The 24,546-nt window shown below is 51.3% G+C and overlaps 1 protein-coding gene across 1 annotated transcript in view; it reads right to left on the bottom strand.

The window, feature by feature from the left end:
- Positions 1-22,439, bottom strand: part of LOC140208056 (uncharacterized) — a 73,993-nt gene extending 51,554 nt beyond the window's left edge. The window contains exons 1-2 of the mRNA XM_072276583.1: positions 22,343-22,439; positions 19,736-20,183 (exon numbers count right to left, since the gene is read on the bottom strand). Coding sequence (XP_072132684.1) covers positions 19,736-20,183; positions 22,343-22,439 — 545 coding nt within the window. The remainder of the gene's footprint in view (positions 1-19,735; positions 20,184-22,342) is intronic.
- Positions 22,440-24,546: the final 2,107 nt, after the last annotated feature.

Genomic DNA, 24,546 nt, shown 5'->3' with positions numbered 1-24,546 from the left:
TGCTGCTGCTAAATGAACAAATTTCACGTCATGTTGCCGGTGATAATAAACCTGATTCTGATTCTGAACCCCGTCCTTTCCATCTAGACAACGCCTCAACGTTACCCACGTGCCTGCCTCAGCCACTCTTCCCAGCAGCTCCTTCCAACAGCGCAGCACGCCGTGCCTGAAGAGGCTGTCCCCTGGTGTGCCTGCTGAGGTCAAAGGTCCCGCCTCTGACCTTAGACCTGCGCCCTCTCGATTTTAGCCCCAGCCCACGTCCCTGAGAAGAGGCTCTTTCGCCCTCCCACTCTCTCTGACTCTCATTGTCCCCTGCAGACCCCTCCATCTCCTACGTTCCAGAAAATAAAGCCCCCCCACCCCCCGGTCGACCTGTAGCCCGTAGCTCAGGCCCGCAGTTTAACCTTACCTCCTTGAAAGGCACCCTTTCCAGTTTCAGCCCATATTTTCCCCGTGGACAGGGTGACAAAGACAGCGCCCAAGGGAGGCCCCGCCAACGTCTCATACGACAGCAGCACAACCTCTCGACTCTGCGACTCAGAGCCCGGACTGGCAGAGGCCAGCCTGACAGTTTTATGGGTGGGGGTGTGGAGGGGCTACTTTCCCGGTGTTACACCAGGAGGGTGCTCTTTCACCGGGCGGGGGCGGGGAGGGGTGTCCCCTGCATTAAAGGAGGAGGGTTGCTGTTGTACAGAGGGGACGTCCAGTTTCACAGGGGAGTAGGGTCTCCTGTTACAGGAGGAGGGTGCTGTTTTCCCAGGATGGTGTCCAGTTTCACAGGAGTGGGGTCTCCTGCGTTACAGGAGGAGGGTGCTGTTTGAACAGGAGGGGCTCCAATATGACCGAGGGGCTCTCTCGGGTTACAGGAAGAGGGTAGGATGTACAACAGCCAGCAAGCTGCACTTTACCAAGTCCTTACAGTCCGTCACAAGAATTGCAAATCAGGGGGGCCAGGTGAAATTTCTAGGGGTCCCAGCACGTGTAGGCGTGAAGGGGAACGAGAGGGTGGATGAGTTGGCAAAGAGGGAGTTAAAGAAAGAAAATATAGAAATGCACATTAGTATCAGTAAAGCAGAGGTTAAGTGTGTAATCTGGGGGGGAAAAAATCAACCAAATGTGGCAAGAAAGATGGGACAGGGAGGGGACAGGGGGGCATTTATATCAAATACAAACAAGTTTTGCAGGTACTAGGGTAGGTAATGGAAACAGAAGAGAGGACTAGGTTAAGGCTGTGACACTGTGCATTAAAACAAAACATTGAAAATGATCGGGAAACACCAGACAGGATTGTGTGAGGAATGTCAGGAAGAGGAGTCAGTAGAACATGTGTTTTGAGTTGCAGCAAGTATGGGATACAGAGAGAGATGATGAGAATTAAACTAAGAGAACTGGGGGTGCAGGAATTCACATTAAAAGGGTTGCTAGGCATGGGTGAGAGGGCACAGGTCAGGGTATTTTTGGCTTTCTTAAAGGGTACAGGTTTTTTTTTATATAAGGATATGACGGATAAGCAGGAATAGGGTACCAGGATGGCCAAAGATGGGAGGATAAAGTGTAGGTTAGGGGACGTGTGCGTGTGTGTGTGGGTGTGGTTGGATGAAGGGGTTTAGAATGCAAGTGTATTGCACACTCCGGAGCAGAAGGTGGCGGTAGCTGGGTGCCAACCGCCGTAAAACAAGAAGAAGAGGAAGGGTCCAGTTTTACCAGGAGAGTGTCCAATTTTACGGGGGGGGGGGGTGCCTCCTGCGTTACAGGAAGATGTCACTGTGATGTGAAGTGGGGGGGTGCCCAGTTTCACAGGGGAGGGGTCTCCTGTGTTACAGGAGTGGGGTGCTGTTGTACAGGGAAGGACGTCCAATATGACGGGGGGTGGGGTGGTCTCCTATGTTACAGGGGGAGAGTGCTGTTTTTTTAAGGGAGGGTGCCCAATTTTAACTGGTTTGTCTCCTGTGTTAGAGCAGGGTCTGCTTTTACAAGGAGGGTGGCCAATTTTACATGGGGGGGGGTCTCCTGTATAAAAGGCGTAGGGTGCTGTTTTAGGGTGTGTGTGTGTGTGAGAGAGAGAGAGATTGGGGGGAGAGTGTCCAATTTTACACGGCGGGTCTCCTGTTTTTTTCTGCAAGGTGGTCAATATGACAGGAGGAGGGTGCTGTTTTACCTGGGGGTGGGAGGGGTGGCCAATTTTCTATGGTGGGGGGCACATCTGTCACAAGAGGAAGGTGCTGTTTTACGGGGGAGGGTATCCAATGTGTTACGTACCCTGTAACTGGGTTGCCAAACCAGCAGAAATGGAACACTCGTTGGAATCTGGATTACTGGAACTGAGAAAGTTTTATTAAAGAAATAAGTAACACAGTACTCCAATCGTAAGGATATAAATGTGACAGGTTAGCAATGATAATACACACATATACACAGAACTAGGATAATAGGAATCAACCAAGCTCTATCGCAATCTAGGGGTAAAATGATCATTCTTAAGTGACACAGAGTTCAGTTCAGTTTAGTGCAGTTCACAGTAATCGCTGTTGTGGTACCACTGGAGGGAGGGAGAGAGAGAGAGAGAGAGAGAGAGAGAGAGATGCATGCAATTTGGATCAGGCAGACCTTTGATGTCTTCGCAGTTGGTTTCGGGTTGACCATTTTATGTCTTCCATCCCGCTGTGGTCACCGACTGTGTCCCCTCCATTCCAGATACGATCGTTCTTCCGCGGTGAACCCGGCACCCAGGCAAGGGCGGACACACACACCAGGTTCCCACCGATCGTACCCTTTTCACCCTGTGAGCCTCTGAACCAGACATCCAAACTCCCACCACATGTGGGGGCACACCGCTCTTTCCAGGGTCTCGTTGTCTCGTGGTGTCATGGTGTGTCCCGTGCCTTAGCGAACCTGCTCTTTTTATCCCCCTGCTGGGGTATCACCTGTTCATCAAACTTCAAACAGTTCAGGTTCAAAGTCACCGATCTGCCAATATTCTGAATTGTGTTTCTTTTCCGTTAATCCCTCTCTTCTCTCTTATTAGCATTTTGAATGTTTCTCCATTGTCTGTCTTATCTCTCTCATTAGCATCAATCGTCTGATAACTTGGTTTGGCTTCAGAAATGTTACACCGGGCGGGGTGGGGCTTCTCCTGTGTTACAGGAGGAGGATGCTGTTTCCCCAGGATGGTGTCGAATTTTTCGGGGGGGGGGGGGTGTCTCCTCTGTTTCTAGGAGTAGGTTGTTGTTTTACTGGGGAGGTGTCCGATTTTACATGGGGGTGGTGTTGAGGGTCACTGTTACAGGGGGAAGGTGCTGATTTAGAGAGAAGGTGTCCAATATTAAAGGGGGGGGGAGGGCATCTCCTGCGTTAATGGAGCAGGGTGCTGTTGTACTGGGTGGGCCTCTAATTTTACCTGGGTGCTGGGTGTCACCGCGTTACAGGACTAGGGTGCTGGTTTACCAGGGGTGGTCCAAAATTACAGGGGGTCTCCTATGTTGCTGGAGCAGGGGGTGCTGTTGTACAGGGAGGGTGTCCAGTTTTAAGGGGGTGGCGGTCTTCTGTGTCACAGAAGGGTGCTGTTCTTGCTGCAGGGTGTCTGAAGGGTGTCTCCTGTTTTACAGGAGGAGGGTGATGTTTTACGGGGGGGGGGTGCCCAATATTACACTGTGGTCACCTGTGTTACCCGATTACATTGCTGTCCAATTTTACGGGGGGGGGGGTTCTCTGTTTCACAGGAGGAGGGTGCTGTTTTACCGGGAGCGCGTCCCGATGAAGGGTCCCGGCCCGAAACGTCGACTGTTTACTCTTTTCCATCGATGCTGCCTGGCCTGCTGAGTTCCTCCAGCATTTTGTGTGTGTGTGTGTGTGTGTGTGTGTGTGTGTGTGTGTGTGTGTCGCTTTGGATTTCCAGTGTCTGCAGATTCACTCTTGTTTGTACGGGAGGAGGGTGCTGTTTTACTTGGAGGGGGTCCTATTTTACAGGGTGGGGGCTCCCCGGGAGCTGTTTTAACAGGAGTGTGTCCAATTTTACGGGGGGTCCTCTTTTACAGTAGAAGAGTACCGATTTATCGGGAGAGTGTCCTGTTTTACTGGGGGGGGGGCGGGGGGGTTGCCGCTGTTACAGAGGTTGGGAACCGTTTTAAAGAGAGGGTGGTGTCCAGCTTTACAGGGGGGGTCCCCTCGTTTACAGTGCTGGGCTGCTGTTTTCTTCTGGGTGGGCGTCCAATGTTACAGGGGGAGGGTGTCACAGGAGGAGGCTGCTCTTTTACTGGGTGAATGTCCAATTTTATACGGTTGGGGGGGCACATCTGTTACAGGAGGAGGGTGCTGTTTTACTGGGGGGGGGGGTTTCCAATATTACAGGGGCATCTCCGGAGTTGCTGGAGTAGAGGGTGCTGTTGTACAGGGAGGGCGTCCAGTTTTCCGGGGGGGGGGGTCTCCTGAGTCACAGAAGGGTGCTGTTCTTGCTGGAGGGTGTCCGATATCACAGGAGGATGTCTCCTGTGTTACAGGAGGAGGGTGCTGTTTTACAGGGGGTGGGGGGGTGCCCAATACTACACCGTGGTCACCTGTGTTACCCGATTACGTTGCTGTCCAATATTACGGGGGGGGGGGGGTCTCTGTTTTACAGAAGGAGGGTGCTGTTTTGCCAGGAGTGCGTCCCGATGAAGGGTCTCGGCCCGAAACATCGACTGTTTACTGTTTTCCATAGAAGCTGCCTGGCCTACTGAGTTCCTCCAGCATTTTGTGTGTGTGTGTGTGTGTGTGTGTGTGTGTGTGTTGCTCTGGATTTCCAGTGTCTGCAGATTCTATAGGAAGAGGTACAGTCGACGTTTCGGGCCAAGACCCTTCATCAGGACTAACTGATAGAAGAGACAGTAAGAGATTGGAAAGTGGGAGGGGGAGGGGGAGATCCAAAATGATAGGGGAAGACAGGAGGGGGAGGGATGGAGCCAAGAGCTAGACTGGTGATTGGCAAAAGGGATATGAGAGAATCAGGGGACAGGAGGCCTAGGGAGAAAGATAAGGGGGAGGAGGGAAGCCCAGAGGATGGGCAAGGGGTATAGCCAGAGGGACAGAGGGAGAAAAAGGAGAGTGAGAGAAAGAATGTGTGTATAAAAATAAATAACGGATGGGGTGCGAGGGGGAGGTGGGGCATTAGCGGAAGTTAGAGAAGTCAATGTTCATGCCATCAGGTTGGAGGCTACCCAGACGGAATATAAGGTGTTGTTCCTCCAACCTGATTGTGGCTTCATCTTTACAGTAGAGGAGGCCATGGATAGACATGTCAGAATGGAAATGGGACATGGAATTAAAATGTGTGGCCACTGGGAGATCCTGCTTTCTCTGGCGGACAGAGCGTAGATGTTCAGCAAAGCGGTCTCCCAGTCTGCGTCGGGTCTCGCCAATATATAAAAGGCCACATCAGGAGCACCGGACGCAGTATATCACGCCAGCCGACTCACAGGTGAAGTGTCGCCTCACCTGGAAGGACTGTCTGGGGCCCTGAATGGTGGTAAGGGAGGAAGTGTAAGGGCATGTGTAGCACTTGTTCCGCTTACAAGGATAAGTGCTAGGAGGGAGATTGGTGAGGAAGGATGGGGGGGATGAATGGACAAGGGAGTCGCGTAGGGAGCGATTCCTGTGTAAAGCAGAGAGAGGTGGAGAGAGAAAGATGTGCTTCGTGGTGGGATCCCGTTGGAGGTGGCGGAAGTTATGGAGAATTATATGTTGGACCCAGAGGCTGGTGGGGTGGTAGGAGAGGACAAGGGGAACCCTATTCCTAGTGGGGTGGCGGGAGGATGGAGTGAGAGCAGATGTGCTTGAAATGGGGGAGACGCGTTTGAGAGCAGAGTTGATGGTGGAGGAAGAGAAGCCCCTTTCTTTAAAAAAGGAGGACATGTCCCTCGTCCTGGAATGAAAAGCCTCATCCTGAGAGCAGATGCAGCGGAGATGGAGGAATTGCAAGAAGGGGATGGCATTTTTGCAAGAGACAGGGTGAGAAGAGGAATAGTCCAGATAGGTGTGAGAGTCGGTAGGCTTATAGTAGACATCAGTGGATAAGCTGTCTCCAGAGATAGAGAGAAAGATCCAGAAAGAGGAGGGAGGTGTTGGAAATGGACCAGGTAAACTTGAGGGCAGGGTGAAAGTTGGAGGCAAAGTTAATGAAGTCAACGAGCTCAGCATTCATGCAGGAAGCAGCGCCAATGCAGTTGTCGATGTAGCGAAGGAAGAGAGGGGGACAGATACGAGTACAGGCTTGGAACATAGATTGTTCCTCTTGTATTGAGCAGTGGTGCTCTGGGGAAGAGGCGCTGGCTATCCACTCTATCTATTCTTCTTAATATCTTGTATACCTCTATCATGTCTCCTCTCATCCTCCTTCTCTCCAAAGAGTAAAGCCCTAGCTCCCTTAATCTCTGATCATAATGCATATTCTCTAAACCGGGCAGCATCCTGGTAAATCTCCTCTGTACCCTTTCCAATGCTTCCACATCCTTCCTATAGTGAGGAGACCAGAACTGGACACAGTACTCCAAGTGTGGCCTAACCAGAGTTTTATAGAGCTGCAACATTGCCCCGTGACTCTTAAACTTGTCTTATGAAAGCTAACACCCCATAAGCTTTCTTAACTACCCTTTCTACCTGTGAGGCAACTTTCAGGGATCTGTGGACCGAGATCCCTCTGCTCCTCCACACTACCAAGTATCCTGCCATTAACTTTGTAGTAAATGGGGTTATAGGGTTGAAGCACATCTGGCACAGGAGAAGAGGGTGCTGTCTGCGGAGAGGGTATCCAATTTTACAGGAGGAGAATTTTGTTATACTTTACACTTTATGCTTTATACTTTATCGTCACCAAACAACTGATACTAGAGCGTACAATCATCACAGCGATATTTGATTCTGCGCTTCACACTCCCTGGAGTACAAATTGATTGTAAATTGTAAAAATTTAAGTTATAAATCATAAATAGAAAATAGAAAATGTGAAGTAAGGTAGTGCAAAAAAACCGAGAGGCAGGTCCGGATATTTGGAGGGTACGGCCCAGATCTGGGTCAGGATCCGTTCAGCAGTCATATCACACTCAGAAAGAAGCTGTTCCCAAATCTGGCCGTATGAGTCTTCAAGCTCCTGAGCCTTCTCCCGGAGGGAAGAGGGACGAAAAGTGTGTTGGCTGGGTGGGTCGTGTCCTTGATGGGTGGGTTTCCAATTTTACTCTGGAGTCCCCAGTGTTACAGGATGAGATTGCTGTTTTACCGGCTGGGGGGGGGGGTGTCCAATTTTACATGGGGGAGTGTCACTACTCTTACAGGAGGAAGGTGTTGTAATACAGAGAGGGTGTCCACAGTTATACAGGAGGTGTCTCCTATGTTACAGGAGGAGGGTTCTGTTTTACTGGCGGGGGGGGGTCCAATATTACAGGGGCATTTCCTGTGTTGCTGGAGTAGAGGGTGCTGTTGTACAGGGGAGGGTGTCCGGTATTTCGGGGGTAGGTCTCTCCTGTGTTACAAGAAGTGGGCTCTGTTGTATCGGGGGGGGGGGTCCAATTTTAGTGCTGGGGTATCTGGTGTTACGGGAGGAGGGTGATCCTTAAACAGGAGGGTGTCCAATTTTACGGGGGGGGGGATGGGGTGTCCTGTGTTTCTTGCAGGGAGGTTGTCCTCCTTTACAGTGGGTGTCCTGTTCAACAGGGTGGTCTCCTGTATTTTAGTGTTGGGGGGGGAGTCCTGGTTTGCAGGGAAAGCCCGCTGCTTTAAAGGGCGGTGTTCTATTTTTCTGGGAGGAGGGTGCCCTGTTTGACGGTGTGGGGGTCCTGTCCGATAAGGCACACCTGCCCTTTTCCACCTGCGTGCCCTGTTTCTCGGTGTGTGGGAGGGTCGGTGGGGGGCGGGGGGAGAAGAGTTGCCCTGGTCCGAACAGGGAGGGTTTGCAAATGTACAGAGGGCTTTACTGTGTTGCCGCAGGAGGGCTTGTGCTTTCAACGGTCTCAGGGATCCATACGGACAGAAAGCCGGCCCTTTGGGTCAACTCTACCACCCCCAGCACATTGGCCTCTAAACCTCTCCTGCTTCTGAAGGGCGGGGGGGGGGCACTGGTGTGGGAGGTTGCCTGTTTCAGTCCTGACAAAGGATTCCGGCCTGAAACGTTGACCGACCATTCCCACAGGTGCTGCCCGACCTGCTGAGTTCCTCCAGCGTGTGTCGTGAGTTTTACGGGGAGCCCGCCCAGCTTTCAATGCGGGTTGGGCGCTGTGTTGCCTGCGAGCCGCTTTGGGGGGCCCCCGTGGGGCAAGAAAGGGCGGGTTGGCATGGGAGAGGGGGGTATCCGGAGGGAGGGTCGCAAGGATTGATCCCGGGATTGAAAGGGTTAACGGGAAAGGGGCAATTGATGGCCTTGGGCCTGTACTGTGGGGGCCGGGGAGGGGGGGTGTGTTGGGGATCTTATTGAAACCTACCAGATGGTGAAAGGCTTCGACAGAGTGGACGTGGAGTGGGTGCTTCATATGAAAGCATAGAAACCATTAAAAATCTACAGCACAGAAACAGTCCTTTTGGCCCTTCTTGGCTGTGCTGAACCATTTTCTGCCTAGTCCCACTGACCTGCACACGGACCATATCCCTCCATACACCTCCCATCCATGTATCTGTCCAATTTATTCTTAAATGTTAAAAAAGAACCCCCATTTACCGCCTCGTCTGGCAGCTCATTCCATACTCCCACCACTCTCTGTGTGAAGAAGCCCCCCCAATGTTCCCTTTAATCTTTGCCCCCCTCACCCTTAACCCATGTCTTCTGGTTTTTTTTCTCACCTTGCCTCAGTGGAAAAAGCCTGCTTGCATTCACTCTATCTATACCCATCATAATTTTACATACCTCTATCAAACCTCCCCTCATTCTTCTACGCTCCAGGGAATAAAGTCCTAACCTATTCAACCTTCCTCTGTAACTGAGTTTCTCAAGTCCCGGCAACATCCTTGTAAACCTTCTCTGCACTCTTTCAAACTTAATAATATCCTTCCTGTAATTTGGTGACCAAAACTGAACACAATACTCCAGATTCAACCTCACCAATGCCTTATACAACCTCATCATAACATTCCAGCTCTTATACTCAATACTTCGATTAATAAAGGCCAATGTACCAAAAGCCCTCTTTACGACCTGTGATGCCACTTTTAGGGAATTTTGTATTTGTTTTCCCAGATCCCTCTGTTCTACTGCACACATCAGTGCCCGAACATTTACCCTGTATGTTCTACCTTGGAAAGCCGGGTATCACCACCACAAACAAGAGAAACTCTGCAGGCACTGGAAATCTGAGCACAAAACGCTGGAGGAACTCAGAGGGTCAGGCAGCATCTGCGGAAAAGAGTGCACAGTCGACGTCTGTGGCCGAAACGGTGACCGTGCTTTTTTTCCAGTCAATTCTGCCTGGCCTGCTGAGCTCTTCCAGCGTTGCCCGCAGAACCGTTCCTCACGGCGCTGCCTCTCTCATCACCGGTCACCGGTAGAACTTCCCCGTCTTGGACTCCTTCAACTCGCCAAGCACCCCTTGCAATCGCGCCTTCCCGTCCGCTCAATTCCTGTTGCCGTCCCTCCCGGTCTTCCCCTCTCTCCGTCTCCCACCGAAAGGACCGCGCGGACCCCACCGGTGCCCGTCTCAAATCTCTCCCCAAGCAGCTTTCTCTAGAATGTTCTCCCAGTTCCTCCATCCCGGTCAGCTGGCATAGCCCCTTATCTTCAGCTGAAACCAAAATATCATCGGCAGGACTCATCGCTTCTGCAGAAAGCTACTCATCGAAGTACCCTGTTGCATTAGCAGTAAATATCTTAACCAGGGCATCACATTGGTTTACAGAGAATAGAGGGATCTGGACATTGTGTTGGCAGAAGGGATTAACTTAGAATTATGGGTTCAATTACCTCAGTAGAACATCGCAGACAGAGGGGCCAGTTCTCTCTGTTCCCTGTTCCCACTCTCTCAGACTCTCCCTCAATCCCTCCCTCCCTCCATAACCCAATCCTCCAGACTATACACCCTCACTCTCCCTCAGAACCTCCTTCACTCTCACACCCCATCCATCACTCAGACTCTTCCCCCATCCCGCACACCTGGAATATCCCTCCTTCTCTCAGATCTCCCTCACTCTCTCAAACACTCATTCCCCTCTTTTGGAATCCCCCTCCTTAACTCTGACCCTTCCTCAATCACTCTCTCCTTCCATTTCTTATGTCCTCAGACTCTCCCTCCCACACTCTTACACTCTCTCCCTCACTTCCTCCCCCTCACTCTTTCCCTCACCCTCCCTCTCACTCTCTCTCAGACTCCCTCACTAGCTCTCCCTCTCCCACTCTCTCTTTCGTTCACTCCCTCCCTCTCCCTCATCCTAACCCTCAACCTCTCCCTCACTCTCAGACATCCCCACTCTCTCTCTCTCTGACTCTCTTTCCCACTCTCTCTATCAGACCCTTTCTCACTCTCTCTCAGACTCTCTTTCCTGCTGGTGGTTTGATGTTTATCTTTAGAAGCTTTCTGTATGACGCATGGCTCCGGGGTTGAACACCTAATGGGTTTTTTTTCCTCTTTTTTTTTTGTCACCAGAATGTTTTCAATCTTTAAAATAACGTTTATTTTTCTTGAGACATTGTAAGTGTTGCCTACTTCGATGTACTCTTGTTAATTTTGGATGATAATAGTAAAAAAGATTTGGAAAGAGAGTTTTCGTGCCTCACTTTGTAATAGTGGGCAGCCGTCGATCCTGGGGGATCATGGGTTTGCGCCTCTGGTGGACTGTGTCATCTCCTAGGCCCAAGCCTGGGCCGGGAAGATTTGAAGGACCGACTGTTGCCCATGTAGCGGGCTGCCCCTCTCCACGTCACCGATGTAGCCCAAGGGAAGGGCAAGTGCTGATCCAGAGTCGTCGCAGAGATTGCCAGAGTGAAGTTGTAAACAGCATCAATACGCCTCAGGCTCCGGATGTCCTCCTCGGGATTTCCTCCTGAAGCCGTCCCCGCGGGTGGGTAAGGCCGCCAGGTTTCAGATCAGAGTTCTCCCTCTCCCAGGCGGGCCGACGTCCACGGCCAACGGGCCCTGCCTGCCCGAAGTGACTGGTTCTGAGGAGCCGGTGGTCCGCATTTGCCCCCTCTCTTGTCAGTAGAAACAGTTCCACCGGGGCCAGTAGCTAAGCTCACACGTGGAGGCCAGGAGCTGGACTTGGTTGTCAGAGGCTGTGAGAGACGCACGCCATTTGGAGCATTTTATAGGTAGTGGGAGGTTATCCTCACTACCACCCCCTGGCTATGACAACCTTAGAAAGCCCCCACTTTATAGAGCACACAATTTACACACACACTCTCGCTCACTTACACAAACATTTACACTCTCACTGGCTTACACATGTTTAACACACAAACACACTCACTGACACTCCCTCCCTCTCACACGTTTTCACTCACACACTCTCTCACACGCACACCTTCACTCCGTCTTCCTCTCTCTCACATTCACGTTTTCAATCCCTGTCTCCAACACACATGCGCGCACACACATATCACACACTCTTTACTATTTCTCTCCCTCTCTCTCACAAACACATACATTCGCACACACGTTTTCAATTCCTCGTCCACGCACACACTCACATGCACAAATTTCCTCTTCTTCGCACAGATGTAAATTTTCACACTCTCTTTCTCTCACACACACACACTATCATATCCTCTGTCACACACACACAGACACTCATTTATATGAACACCCTGCTCCATACGCACACTTTCTCACACTCCTGTCAAACACACACATTTTCACTATCACGTTCTCGCATACATCTGCTACACACATTCACACTCACACGTTTCCCTCCCTCTCTGCCTCACACGGACACACACTTTCAATCCCCCTTTCACACACCCAGTCACACATGGATTTTCACTCTCTCGAACAAACATACACACACACGTTTCCATACCGTTACACACACACACGATTCCCTTTCCCTCTGTAGAACACACAGAGGGGTGTATAGGATGTTAGGGAAGGAGCACACCTCTGGTGGGGGAACACGTCGCGTCCTTTTCAGGGCGGTTAGCCCACCTTTGGTCCCCACCTGGTACTCAGCTCTCACCGGTGGCTCCCCGCAGCTGTTTGCATGCGACAGCGGCCACACCCCGGGCAACGGCTTCGACAAGCCGGCTAAACCAGGTGAGGGTAGCCGACGGGTCTCAAACCCTCGGTGTGATAGGGAGTTGTCTATCCCAGCATGTGAAGACAGACTCCGGCGGATTGAGCGGACGAGACCAACGGAAGGTCCAGCGGTCTCTGCAAGCAGGACAAGACACAGAAGACGTCCTGGTCATCCACTGCGTCTAGTCCCATCTCCAGCCGTCTGGACTCTTGTCTTGCCACTGGATCCAGATGGGAATTGGGAAGAGAGAGTGAGGCTGACGCTGCGTAGCTCTCCCTCACTTAAATCCAAATCACGCGCTAGTCTCGACACCATCATCGACAACGACGGACAAACACACACAACACACAGAACACACTATTTACCTGTCTCTCACTCATTTACCATATCTACACCCTTATCATTCTGTATACCTCTTTAAATTCTCCCCTCAATCTTTTTACGTTCCAGGAAATAAAGTCCCAGCCTATTCAAATCGTTCTCTCAAACTTAGGTCCTCAAGTCCCGGCAACATCCTTGTAAATTTTCTGTGTATTCTTTCAACTGCATTTACATTTTTCCTGCAGGTAGTGCTCCAAAATAGGCCTCACCAATGTCTTATACAACTTCAACATAACCCATCTCCGGTGCTCAATACTTTCATTTATGAAGGCCAGTGCGCCAAGAGCTCTCTTTGTGACCCTATCTGCCTGTGACGTCACTTTCAACGAATTTTGTGGACCTGTGTTCCCAGATCCCTTTGTTCTACTGCACTCCTCAGTGCCCCACCGTGCACTGTGTAAAGCCCGATTTATACTTCTGCGTCAAATCTACGCCGGAGGGTGATGTACCTTCTCCAAAAATGTAACTCACGTGTCGCGGCGACACAGACCGCAACAACTGTGATTAGCCCGCTTGGTAGTATCGCATTTCCTCCTACGCATTTCCGGTTGCTTTTCTCTGCCATGTGTGTACACTGATGCGAAATAAATAGTTGGAGACGATGAACCAAATCGTCAAATCTACCTGCCGACATCCTAAAATATTTGAGATGCATTTCCTCATCCGTGTCTCTCACGAAGAAACTCCACACTGTGGCGTAGAAACCCTGACTGACACATGTATGTGTCCGTCGGTGTGTGAGAGAGGGAGACAGAAACAGGAGTCACGATGTTGTGCGACAGAGCAGGAGTGAAAAATCATGTGTGAGAGAGAGGCAGAGAGAATGCTGTGTCTGACAGCAAGAGGGAGTGAAAAATCGGGTGCGGCTCAGGAGTTTGAAGACTCGTACGGCCAGATTTGGGAACAGCTTTTTTCCAAATGTGGTAAGACTGGTAAACGGATCCTGACCCGGATCTGGGCCGTTACCTCCAAATATCCGGACCTGCCTCTCGGTTTTTTTTTTTGCACTACCTTACTTTCAACTTCTCTGTTTTCTATTTATGATTTATAATTTAATTTTTAAATATTTACTATTGATTTGTACTCCAGGGAGCGCGAAGCCCAGAATCAAATATCATTGTGATGATTGTACGCTCTAGTATGAATTGTTTGGTAACAATAAAGTACAAAGTATTTGTCTATCTATCGATCTATCAATCTGTCTGTCTATCAATTGGGTTATCCATCAGTTTATGTATTTATTTATTTATCCTGTTTATTCATGGAGACACAGCGCGGAATAGGCCCCTCGGGCCTTCGAGCTGCACCTCGGAGCAATCCCCTGATATCACCCTCGCCTAATCACACGACAATTTACAATGACAGATTAACCTACCAACCGGTACATCTTTGGACTGTGGGAGGAAACCACAGCAGAATCAAATATCGCTGTGATGATTGTACGCTCAGGTATCAATTGTTTGGTGACAATAAAGTAAAGAGTGTGCGTGTGTGTTTGTGTGTGTATCAGAGTGGAAGTGAAAAAATATGTGTGAGAGATGAATAGGGTGTGAAAATACACGTGTTCGAGAGGAAGAGAGAGGGAGTAAAATGTGTTTATATGAGTGAGAGGGGAAGGGTACACGTATGCATGTGTCTGCGATAGAGAGGGAGGGTAAGTTGCGTGTGTCGATGTGTGCAAGATAAACTTATGTGTGAGAGGGTCAAAACGTGTTTGTGTGTTTGATAGAGAGAGGGGGAAGTGAAAATGTATGTGTGTGACAGAGAGAGGGAATGAATGTGTGTGTGCGAAGCAGAGAAGGAGGGAATCGTGTGTGTGTGTATGTTTGTTCGAGAGAGTGAAAACCCATGTGTGACTGAGTGTGTGAAAGGGGGAATGAAAGTGTGAGGCAGAGAGGGAGGGAAACGTGTGAGTGTGAATGTGTGTAGCAGATGTATGCGAGACCGTGATAGTGAAAATGTGTGTGTTTGACAGGAGTGTGAGAAAGTGTGCGTATGGAGCAGGGTGTTCATATAAATGAGTGTCTGTGTGTGTGTGACAGAGGATATGATAGTGTGTGTGTGTGAGAGAAAGAGAGTGTGAAAATTTACATCTGCGCGAAGAAGAGGAAATTTGTGCATGTGAGTGTGTGCGTGGACGAGGAATTGAAAACGTGTGTGCAAATGTATGTGTTTGTGAGAGAGAGGGAGAGAAATAGTAAAGAGTGTGTGATATGTGTGTGCGCGCATGTGTGTTGGAGACGGATTGAAAACGTGAATGTGAGAGAGAGGAAGACAGGGAGTGAAGGTGTGCGTGTGAGAGAGTGTGTGAGTGAAAACGTGTGAGAGGGAGGGAGTGTCAGTGAGTGTGTTTGTGTGTTAAACATGTGTAAGCCAGTGAGAGTGTAAATGTTTGTGTAAGTGAGCGAGAGTGTGTGTGTAAATTGTGTGCTCTATAAAGTGGGGGCTTTCTAAGGTTGTCATAGCCGGGAGGAGGTAGTGAGGATAACCTCCCACTACCTATAAAATGTTCCAAATGGCGTGCGTCTCTCGCAGCCTCTGACAACCAAGTCCAGCTCCCGGCCTCCACGTGTGAGCTTAGCTACTGGCCCCGGTGGAACTGTTTCTACTGACAAGAGCGGGGGCAAATGCGGACCACCGGCTCCTCAGAACCAGTCACTTCGGGCAGGCAGGGCCCGTTGGCCGTGGACGTCGGCCCGCCTGGGAGAGGGAGAACTCTGATCTGAAACCTGGCGGCCTTACCCACCCGCGGGGACGGCTTCGGGAGGAAATCCCGAGGAGGACATCCGGAGCCTGAGGCGTATTGATGCTGTTTACAACTTCACTCTGGCAATCTCTGCGACGACTCTGGATCAGCACTTGCCCTTCCCTTGGGCTACATCGGTGACGTGGAGAGGGGCAGCCCGCTACACGGGCAACAGTCGGTCCTTCAAATCTTCCCGGCCCAGGCTTGGGCCTAGGAGATGACACAGTCCACCTGAGGCGCAAACCCATGATCCCCCAGGATCGATGGCTGCCCACTATTACAAAGTGAGGCACGAAAACTCTCTTTCCAAATCCTTTTTACTATTATCATCCAAAATTAACAAGAGTACATCGAAGTAGGCAACACTTACAATGTCTCAAGAAAAATAAACGTTATTTTAAAGATTGAAAACATTCTGGTGACAAAAAAAAAAGAGGAAAAAAAACCCATTAGGTGTTCAACCCCGGAGCCATGCGTCATACAGAAAGCTTCTAAAGATAAACATCAAACCACCAGCAGGAAAGAGAGTCTGAGAGAGAGTGAGAAAGGGTCGGATAGAGAGAGTGGGAAAGAGAGTCAGAGAGAGAGAGAGTGGGGATGTCTGAGAGTGAGGGAGAGGTTGAGGGTTAGGATGAGGGAGAGGGAGGGAGTGAACGAAAGAGAGAGTGGGAGAGGGAGAGCTAGTGAGGGAGTCTGAGAGAGAGTGAGAGGGAGGGTGAGGGAAAGAGTGAGGGGGAGGAAGTGAGGGAGAGAGTGCAAGAGTGTGGGAGGGAGAGTCTGAGGACATAAGAAATGGAAGGAGAGAGTGATTAGGGAAGGGTCAGAGTTAAGGAGGGGGATTCCAAAAGAGGGGAATGGGTGTTTGAGAGAGTGAGGGAGATCTGAGAGAAGGAGGGATATTCCAGGTGTGCGGGATGGGGGAAGAGTCTGAGTGATGGATGGGGTGTGAGAGTGAAGGAGGTTCTGAGGGAGAGTGAGGGTGTATAGTCTGGAGGATTGGGTTATGGAGGGAGGGAGGGATTGAGGGAGAGTCTGAGAGAGTGGGAACAGGGAACAGAGAGAACTGGCCCCTCTGTCTGCGATGTTCTACTGAGGTAATTGAACCCATAATTCTAAGTTAATCCCTTCTGCCAACACAATGTCCAGATCCCTCTATTCTCTGTAAACCAATGTGATGCCCTGGTTAAGATATTTACTGCTAATGCAACAGGGTACTTCGATGAGTAGCTTTCTGCAGAAGCGATGAGTCCTGCCGATGATATTTTGGTTTCAGCTGAAGATAAGGGGCTATGCCAGCTGACCGGGATGGAGGAACTGGGAGAACATTCTAGAGAAAGCTGCTTGGGGAGAGATTTGAGACGGGCACCGGTGGGGTCCGCGCGGTCCTTTCGGTGGGAGACGGAGAGAGGGGAAGACCGGGAGAGACGGCCACAGGAATCGAGCGGACGGGAAGGTGTGCTTGGCGAGTTGAAGGAGTCCAAGACGGGGAAGTTCTACTGGTGACCGGTGATGAGAGAGGCAGCGCCGTGAGGAACGGTTCTGCGGGCAACGCTGGAAGAGCTCAGCAGGCCAGGCAGAATTGACTGGAAAGAAAGCACGGTCACCGTTTCGGCCACAGACGTCGACTGTGCACTCTTTTCCGCAGATGCTGCCTGACCGTCTGAGTTCCTCCAGCGTCTTTTAATATTTACTATTGATTTGTACTCCAGGGAGCGCGAAGCGCATAATCAAATATCACTGTGATGATTGTACGCTCTAGTAGCAATTGTTTGGCGACAATAAAGTACAAAGTATAAAGTATTTGTCTATCTGTCTATCGATCTATCAATCTGTCTGTCTATCTATTGGGTTATCCATCAGTTTATGTATTTATTTATTTATCCTGTTTATTCATGGAGACACAGCGCGGAATAGGCCCCTCGGGCCTTCGAGCTGCACCTCGGAGCAATCTCCCGATATCACCCTCGCCTAATCACATGACAATTTACAATGACAGATTAACCTACCAACCGGTACATCTTTGGACTGTGGGAGGAAACCAGAGCAGAATCAAATATTGCTGTGATGATTGTATGTTCTGGTATCAATTGTTTGGTGACAATAAAGTAAAGTAAAGAGTGTGTGTTTGTGTGTTTTGGTCATGAATTGCAGAGCGACGCGGACACAACTACGCATGCTCGCTATGGCGTAGAGCTACGCCGAAGTATAAATCAGGCCTACGGCATAGCCCATACACAGAAGTATAAATCATGCTTAAGGCCTATCACTTGGCGCAAGGCCAAGTGGTTAAGGCGTCGGTCTAGCGATCCGAAGGTTGCTAGTTCGAGCCTCGGCTGAGGCAGCATGTTGTGTCCTTGAGCAAGGCACTTAACCATACATTGCACCAGTGCCAAACTGTATGGTACCCTTCCCTTGGACAACATCAGTGGTGTGGGGAGGGGAGACTTGCAGCATGGGCAACTGCCGGTCTTCCATACAACCTTGCCTGGCCTGCGCCCTGGAAACCTTCCAAGGCGGAAATCCATCCGTGGTCTCACGAGACTAACGGATGCCTATTAGTAAAAGGCCTATCAACGTGCAATAGCTCACACTTGTCTGCGTTAAGTTCCATCTGCCATTTTTCAGCCCATTTTTCCAGCTTCTCCAAATCCCGCTGCAACCTGTGACAACATTTCCTGCTGTCCACTCCACCGCCAACTGTGCAGTCATCCGCAGGTTTGCTGGTCCACTTGACCCCATTATCACCCAGATCTTTGATATGGGTGACAGGCAACAAAGGACCCAGCACTGACCCCTGCGGCACATTACTAGTTACAGGCTTCCCACAGCCCAACGTGCTGTCCAATCAGATTCCTTCTTCCTCGACCCTTTACCTCTCCTGACTTCCCCTCCCACGTCCTTATTTCGTCCCCACTCACCTTCCCCCTGCCCCCTCCCCCCGGTCTCACCTATCACCTACTGATTTGTACACCACCCTCTCTCCCTCCCTCCCCTCCGACCTTCTTACAGGGCTGTCAGAGGTTACAGCGGGACATCGATGGGAGGCAAAACTGGGCTGAAAAGTGGCAGATGGAGTTCAACCCAGATAGGTGTGAGGTGGTTCATTTTGGTAGGTCAAATATGATGGCATAAAAAAAGGCATCCATTAGTCTTGCGAGACCATGGATCTGCGCCTGGGAAGTCTTCACTCTCCAGGGCACAGGCCTGGGCAAGGTTGTATGGAAGACCGGCAGTTGCCCATGCTGCAAGTCTCCTCTCTCCATGACACCGATGTTGTCCAAGGGAAGGGCACTAGGACCCATACAGCTTGGCACCGGTGTCGTCGCAGAGCACTGTGTGGTTAAGTGCCTTGCTCAAGGACACAACACGCTGCCTCGGCTGGGGATCAAACTTGGACTACTGTGCTCAGTTCTGGTCGCCTCACTACAGGAAGGATGTGGGAACCATAGAAAAGGTGCAAAGGAGATTTACAAAGATGTTGCCTGGATTGGGGAGCATGCCTTGTGAGAATAGGTTGAGTGAACTCGGCCTTTTCTCCTTGGAGCGACAGAGGATGAGAGGTGACCTGATAGAGGTGTACAAGATGATGAGAGGCATTGATCGGGTGGATAGTCAGAGGCTTTTTCCCAGGGCTGAAATGGCTAGCACAAGAGGGCACAGTTTTAAGGTGCTTGGAGGCAGGTACAGAGGAGATGTCAGGGGTCAGTTTTTTTTTCGCAGGGAGTGGTGGGTGCGGAATCGACAGAAGTTGCAGAAAGCTGAAAACTCAGCCAGCTCCACCACGGGCACCGGCCTCCCCAGAACCAGGGACATCTTCAGGGAGCGGTGTCTCAGAAAGGCAGCATCCATTATTAAGGACCTCCAGCACCCAGGGCATGTCCTTTTCTCACTGTTACCATCAGGAAGGGGGTACAGAAGCCAGAAGGCACACACTCAGCGATTCAGGAACAGCTTCTTCCCCTCTGCCAACCCATTCCCGAACGGACACTCAACCCCGTCAACGCCACCTCACTACCTTTTTTCCCCTCTCCTTTCCCACTACCGATTTAACTTTTTAACCATACACCAAAATATATACCTACTGTAACTTACTGATATTTTTATCATTTCGTATTGCAGCGTTCCGCTGCCGCAGAGCAACCAATTTCACGCCGTCAGCCGGCACGATTCAACCCGATTCCGATTATTCGGGCCTCCGCCAAGGTCAACTGTCCTCTCCCATCAGATTCCTCCTTCATCAACTCGTTCCCTCCCCCCCCCCACCTCTCTCCTCCCAGCTTCTCGCTCCAACCCTTCCCCACCCACCCCCCGCTTCCCCTCTCCTGGCTTCACTTACCACCTCGCGGCCTGCGCTCCCCTCTCCCCTACCTGTTTTATTTTTAACCCGCAATGCAACTTCCCCCTTCCTTTCCCGAGCTGACGGAGACTCACGGCCTGCCGCATCGACTCTCCTTTCCTCTCCGTAGACGCCGCCACGGCCCGCCGGGTTGCGCAAGCATTCTGGGCGGCGTTGCTCTGGGTTTCCAGCACCCGCGGAATCTCTGCGACTCCCCACCCCCGGGAAGCTTATTTGGACGGCCGACACCGCCTCCTTTCCCTTGGCCGACAGATTCTCGGATTTCACTGGCCCACCCCAACAACCTCGCTGCCTCTCCGGTTACCAAGCCCTTAATCCCGCTATGAATGTGAGAGGTGAAAGAGAGTTCATTGAAATCCTGGCGCACGCCCCCATCAGCCGGCGGGGAGACTGGAGGAGCCCGACTCCCCTCCCCCCCCCCCCCCCCATGGCACGGGCTGGGCTGCCACCTGCGTCGGAGGAGGCGGTAGCCCCGGTCAGAGCGAGGGCGAGGGTTTCGATCCGCCGCGTACGGGCGCTCCACTGAAGCGGCGTCCAAACCGGGGTCAATGCTGCCCCCTAGTGCTCGCTCGACAGAAGACAAGCTGTACTGTATGTTCGACTGCAGACTGCTTCAACAGTCATGGACACAGAGTCTTGGACTATATATTTTTTTGCATTTTACTGATATGTGCTACATGTGTCCTGTGCTGTGCACGACTACTGGCACCGTGTTTCGCACTTTGGCCCCAGAGTAAAGGCAGGTTTACACTTGTGCGTACCATCGTGCACCGTAGCCTACGCAGTGTGGGCTACGCTGTTGTAGGCATTTATACTTGTGCGTTGGTGTGTCTGCGTCGCGCTGCAATTCACCGCCGAAATGCTAGTTGGCGGTAGGGTTTCGATGCCACTGTGTTGAGTTTCTTCGTGTCCATTTCTGGTCGCCTCACTATAGGAAGGATGTGGAAGCATTGGAAAGGGTACAGAGGAGATTTACCAGGATGCTGGCTGGTTTAGAAAGTATGCATTATGATCAGAGATTAAGGGAGCTAGGGCTTTACTCTTTGGAGAGAAGGAGGATGAGAGGAGACATGATAGAGGTATACAAGATAATAAGAGGAATAGATAGAGTGGATAGCCAGCGGCTCTTCCCCAGGGCACCACTGCTCAATACAAGAGGACATGGCTTTAAGGTAAGGGGTGCGAAGTTCAAGGGGGATATTAGAGGAAGGTTTTTTACTCAGAGAGTGGTTGGTGCGTGGAATGCACTGTCTGAGTCAGTGGTGGAGGCAGATACTCTAGTGAAATTTAAGAGACTACTCGACAGGTATATGGAGGAATTTAAGGTGGGGGGTTATATGGGAGGCAGCGTTTGAGGGTCGGCACAACATTGTGGGTCGAAGGGCCTGTACCGTGCTGTATTATTCTATGTTCTAAGAAAGTTAACACGAAGAAACTCAAACTTCAAACAATGGCGACTGAAACTGAAGGAGGGTAAATTTTCCGTGCTCGTCCGGCCACTGAGAGACATGGACGAGGAACTGCACTTCAGATATTTTCGGGCGTCGGCAGGTAGATTTGACGATCTGGTTCACCGTCTCCAACAAATTATTTTGCATCATTGTATACTCGGAGACTAGCAATCACCATTCGAGCTTTAGCTTCGGGTAGAAGTCAACAGGCTGTAGCAACTAGCTAGAAAACCGGCGTCAAGCACGGGGTACTCCATAATTTCGGGGGCCTGTAAAGCTTTACGGAAAGTATTGCAGCCAGAGTTCCTTCAGTCGCCCAGTGGGAAGCTATTTGCAGCGTAGGAGGAAATGCGATGCTACCGAGCGGATCAATCACAGTTGTTGCGGTCTGCATCGCGACGACGCGTAGTTACATTTTTGGGGAGGTGTACATCAGGCTACGGTGTGGGGTTCGCGGCTATGCCGTCGATTTGAGTATAAATTGGCCCTAACGCTGTTGCGTTTGGCTGTATTCATGTATGGATGATTGATAACGTGAATACCCATGAATGCAGACAAACGAAATGACGTTAGTCCGGGGCCAAGGTGCAAAACACAGTGCCGACAGGAACGGCTGAGATCACAGAACACTGTAACACAGAAATAGGCCCTTCGGCCCGTCCAGTCCATGCTAAACTACCACTTGGCCTCGCCCCACCGAGCCGCACCTGGACCACCGACCAGCACCTATCCGAATCTCTCCCAAGTGTTTGAAATGTAAACTGCGTCCGCCACTTCCGCTGGCACCTTGCCCCGCACTCCTGCCGCCCCCTGAATGAAGGAGTTGGTTTGAAATATTTCACCTTTCACCCTTCACCCACGGCCTCGCCTCACCCCGCCTCCGTGGAGAAAGGCTGCTTGTCTTTTACCTGTCTCTACACCGAAGCGACGGCATCATTATGTGCCGAGTCGTATTGACGTGGGCGATCAGGGTCCCCGTGACATAATTATTAATTATTGATTGATTGATTGATTGATTGGTTGAGACACAGGGCGGAGCAGTCCCTTCTGATCATTCGAGCTGCACCATTCAGCAACCCCTCGGATTTAACCCTGGTCTAATCACCGGACAATTTAGAACGACCAATTAAGCTGCCAACTGCGGGAGGACACCGGAGCACCCGGAGGAAACCCACGCGGTCGTGGGGGAAGAAAGTGAAAACTCCCTGCAGGCAGCTGTGGGAATTGAACCTGGGTCGGTGGAACGGTAAGGCGTCGCGCTGACCGCTCGGCTGCCGTGCCTCCCCGCTTCGTGGCCCCTGGCGAACCTGCGCGCTGGAGCCTCCATCCCGGGCGGTGATCGCGACCGGTCAGAATGCTCTGCCGCTGCGCCTCTGCAGAGATGTGCAAGGGTCTTCGGTGACGTACCACATCTCTTCAAATCCCGAGGGGCCAGAGCCACCGCGGTGCTCTTTTTCACGGCTGCATCCACGTGAGGAGCCCAGGATCGATCCCGGAGACGCTGGGGCCTGAGATCGATCCCAGAGACGCAGCGGCCCAGGATCGATCCCGGAGACAGTGGGTCCCAGGATAGATCCCCGAGACACCGGGGCCCAGGATAGATCCCCGAGACACCGGCGCACGGGATAAATCCCCGAGACGCCGGGGCCTAGGATAGATTCCCCGAGACGCCGGGGCCAAGGATCAATCCCGGAGACGCTGGGGCCCAGGATAGGTCCCCCGAGACACTGGGCCCACGATAGATCCCCTGAGACGCCAGATCAATGTCGGAGACGCTAGGGCCAAAGATAGATCACCCGAGACGCTGGGACCCAGGATAGATCCCGGAGACGCTGGGGCCCACGACAGTTCGTCTGAGGCACTAGGGCCAGGATAGATCCCCGAGACGCTGGGGCCCAGGATAGATCCCCCGAGACACTGGGGCCCAGGATAGATCCCCAAGTCGCTGGGGCCCAGGATAGATCCCCCGAGACACTGGGGCCCAGGATAGATCCCCGAGTCGCTGGGGCCCAGGATAGATCTTCCAAGACACTGGGACCTAGGAATGATCTCCCGAGACACTGGTGCCCAGGATCGATCCCAGAGATGCTTTGGCCTAGGATAGATTCTCCAAGATGCTGGGGCCCAGGGTAGATGAGAGGGGATCTTATAGAAACATATACAATTACAAAAGGGATAGATAAGATAGAGGCAGGAAAGTCGTTTCCACTGGTAGGTGAGTCTAAACTGGGGGACACAGCCACAAAATTTCATTGAGTAGATTTAGGAAGGAGATGAGGAGGAGCTGCTTTTCCCAGAGAGTGGTGAATCTGTGGAATTCTCTGCCCAATGAAGCAGTGGAGGCTGCCTCAGTAAATATATTTCAGACGAGTCTGGATAGATTTTTGCACAGGAAGGGTTATGGGGGAAAGGCGGGTAGGTGGCGATGAGTCCATGGTCAGATCAGCCGTGATCTTATTGAATGGTGGAGCAGGCTCGACGGGCCGGATGGCCGACTCCTGCTCCGATTTCTTATGTTCTAGTTTAGTTCCCCCGAGGTGCTGGGGCCCACGTACGCGAAGATACTCATCCTTTCACTTTACCCTTACATGCAGTTCATATTCTATACCTTCACAGTACGGTCCAGGTCAATTTTGACCCGGCCCAAGAATCCCCTCATAACAAGTGTCCATACCAAATTTTAAACCACACATCTATTTAGAATGTATAAATAGCTTATCTGACATTAATAAATGGGTGATTAATCCTTAATTAATGTTTCAGAGATCTAAAATCCTTTTCCATAGATACAGGTCAAATTTGACCCGGAACAGCCTCCATGTACAAAAAATTTGTAGCACCTGTACAAAAGTATACAATTTTTAAATATTTTCATTTTTGCGCATTTTGGGTCACTTTAGGAAAAGTCATCGAATTTCGGTATTTCGGGTGTTTTTTACTGCTGTCGAATGTCAGAACGGGTCAAATTTGATCCGAAGAGTATGTAAGGGTTAAACAAAAAAGCGAGAAGACCTGGGTTTAAGCTGAAGTTTCACAGGGAGCCTGCCGGGTGCTGTTTCTCGCCTGGAGAGGGGCTGGTGTCCGGAGCAACGCTGCCAGAGGAAGGGGTGAAATGGCCGGCCGTCCAACTCAGCACACGCACACAAACTGCTGGGGGAACGCAGCGGGTCGGGCCGCGTCGACGGAAATGAAAGTTGCAGGCCGAGACCCTTCGTCGCCGGGAGTGGAAAGGAAGGGGGGAGAGGCAGGGTGGCAGGGGAGGAGTTACAAGCTGGCAGGTGGATGGATGAGGCCAGGCGAGGAGGAAAGGGGGTGAGCAGAGGAGTGGGGGGGGGTGTGATGAAGTGAGAAGCTCGGAGTGGGCAAGTGGGAGAGGTGAAGGGCTGAAGAAAGTGGAATCTGACAGGAGAGGGGAGTGGACCGCGGGTGAAAGG

This window comes from Mobula birostris, chromosome 13 (genome assembly GCF_030028105.1).
Source record: "Mobula birostris isolate sMobBir1 chromosome 13, sMobBir1.hap1, whole genome shotgun sequence".
NCBI lineage: Eukaryota > Metazoa > Chordata > Chondrichthyes > Myliobatiformes > Myliobatidae > Mobula > Mobula birostris.
This window is presented reverse-complemented; position numbering and strand designations above follow the sequence as displayed.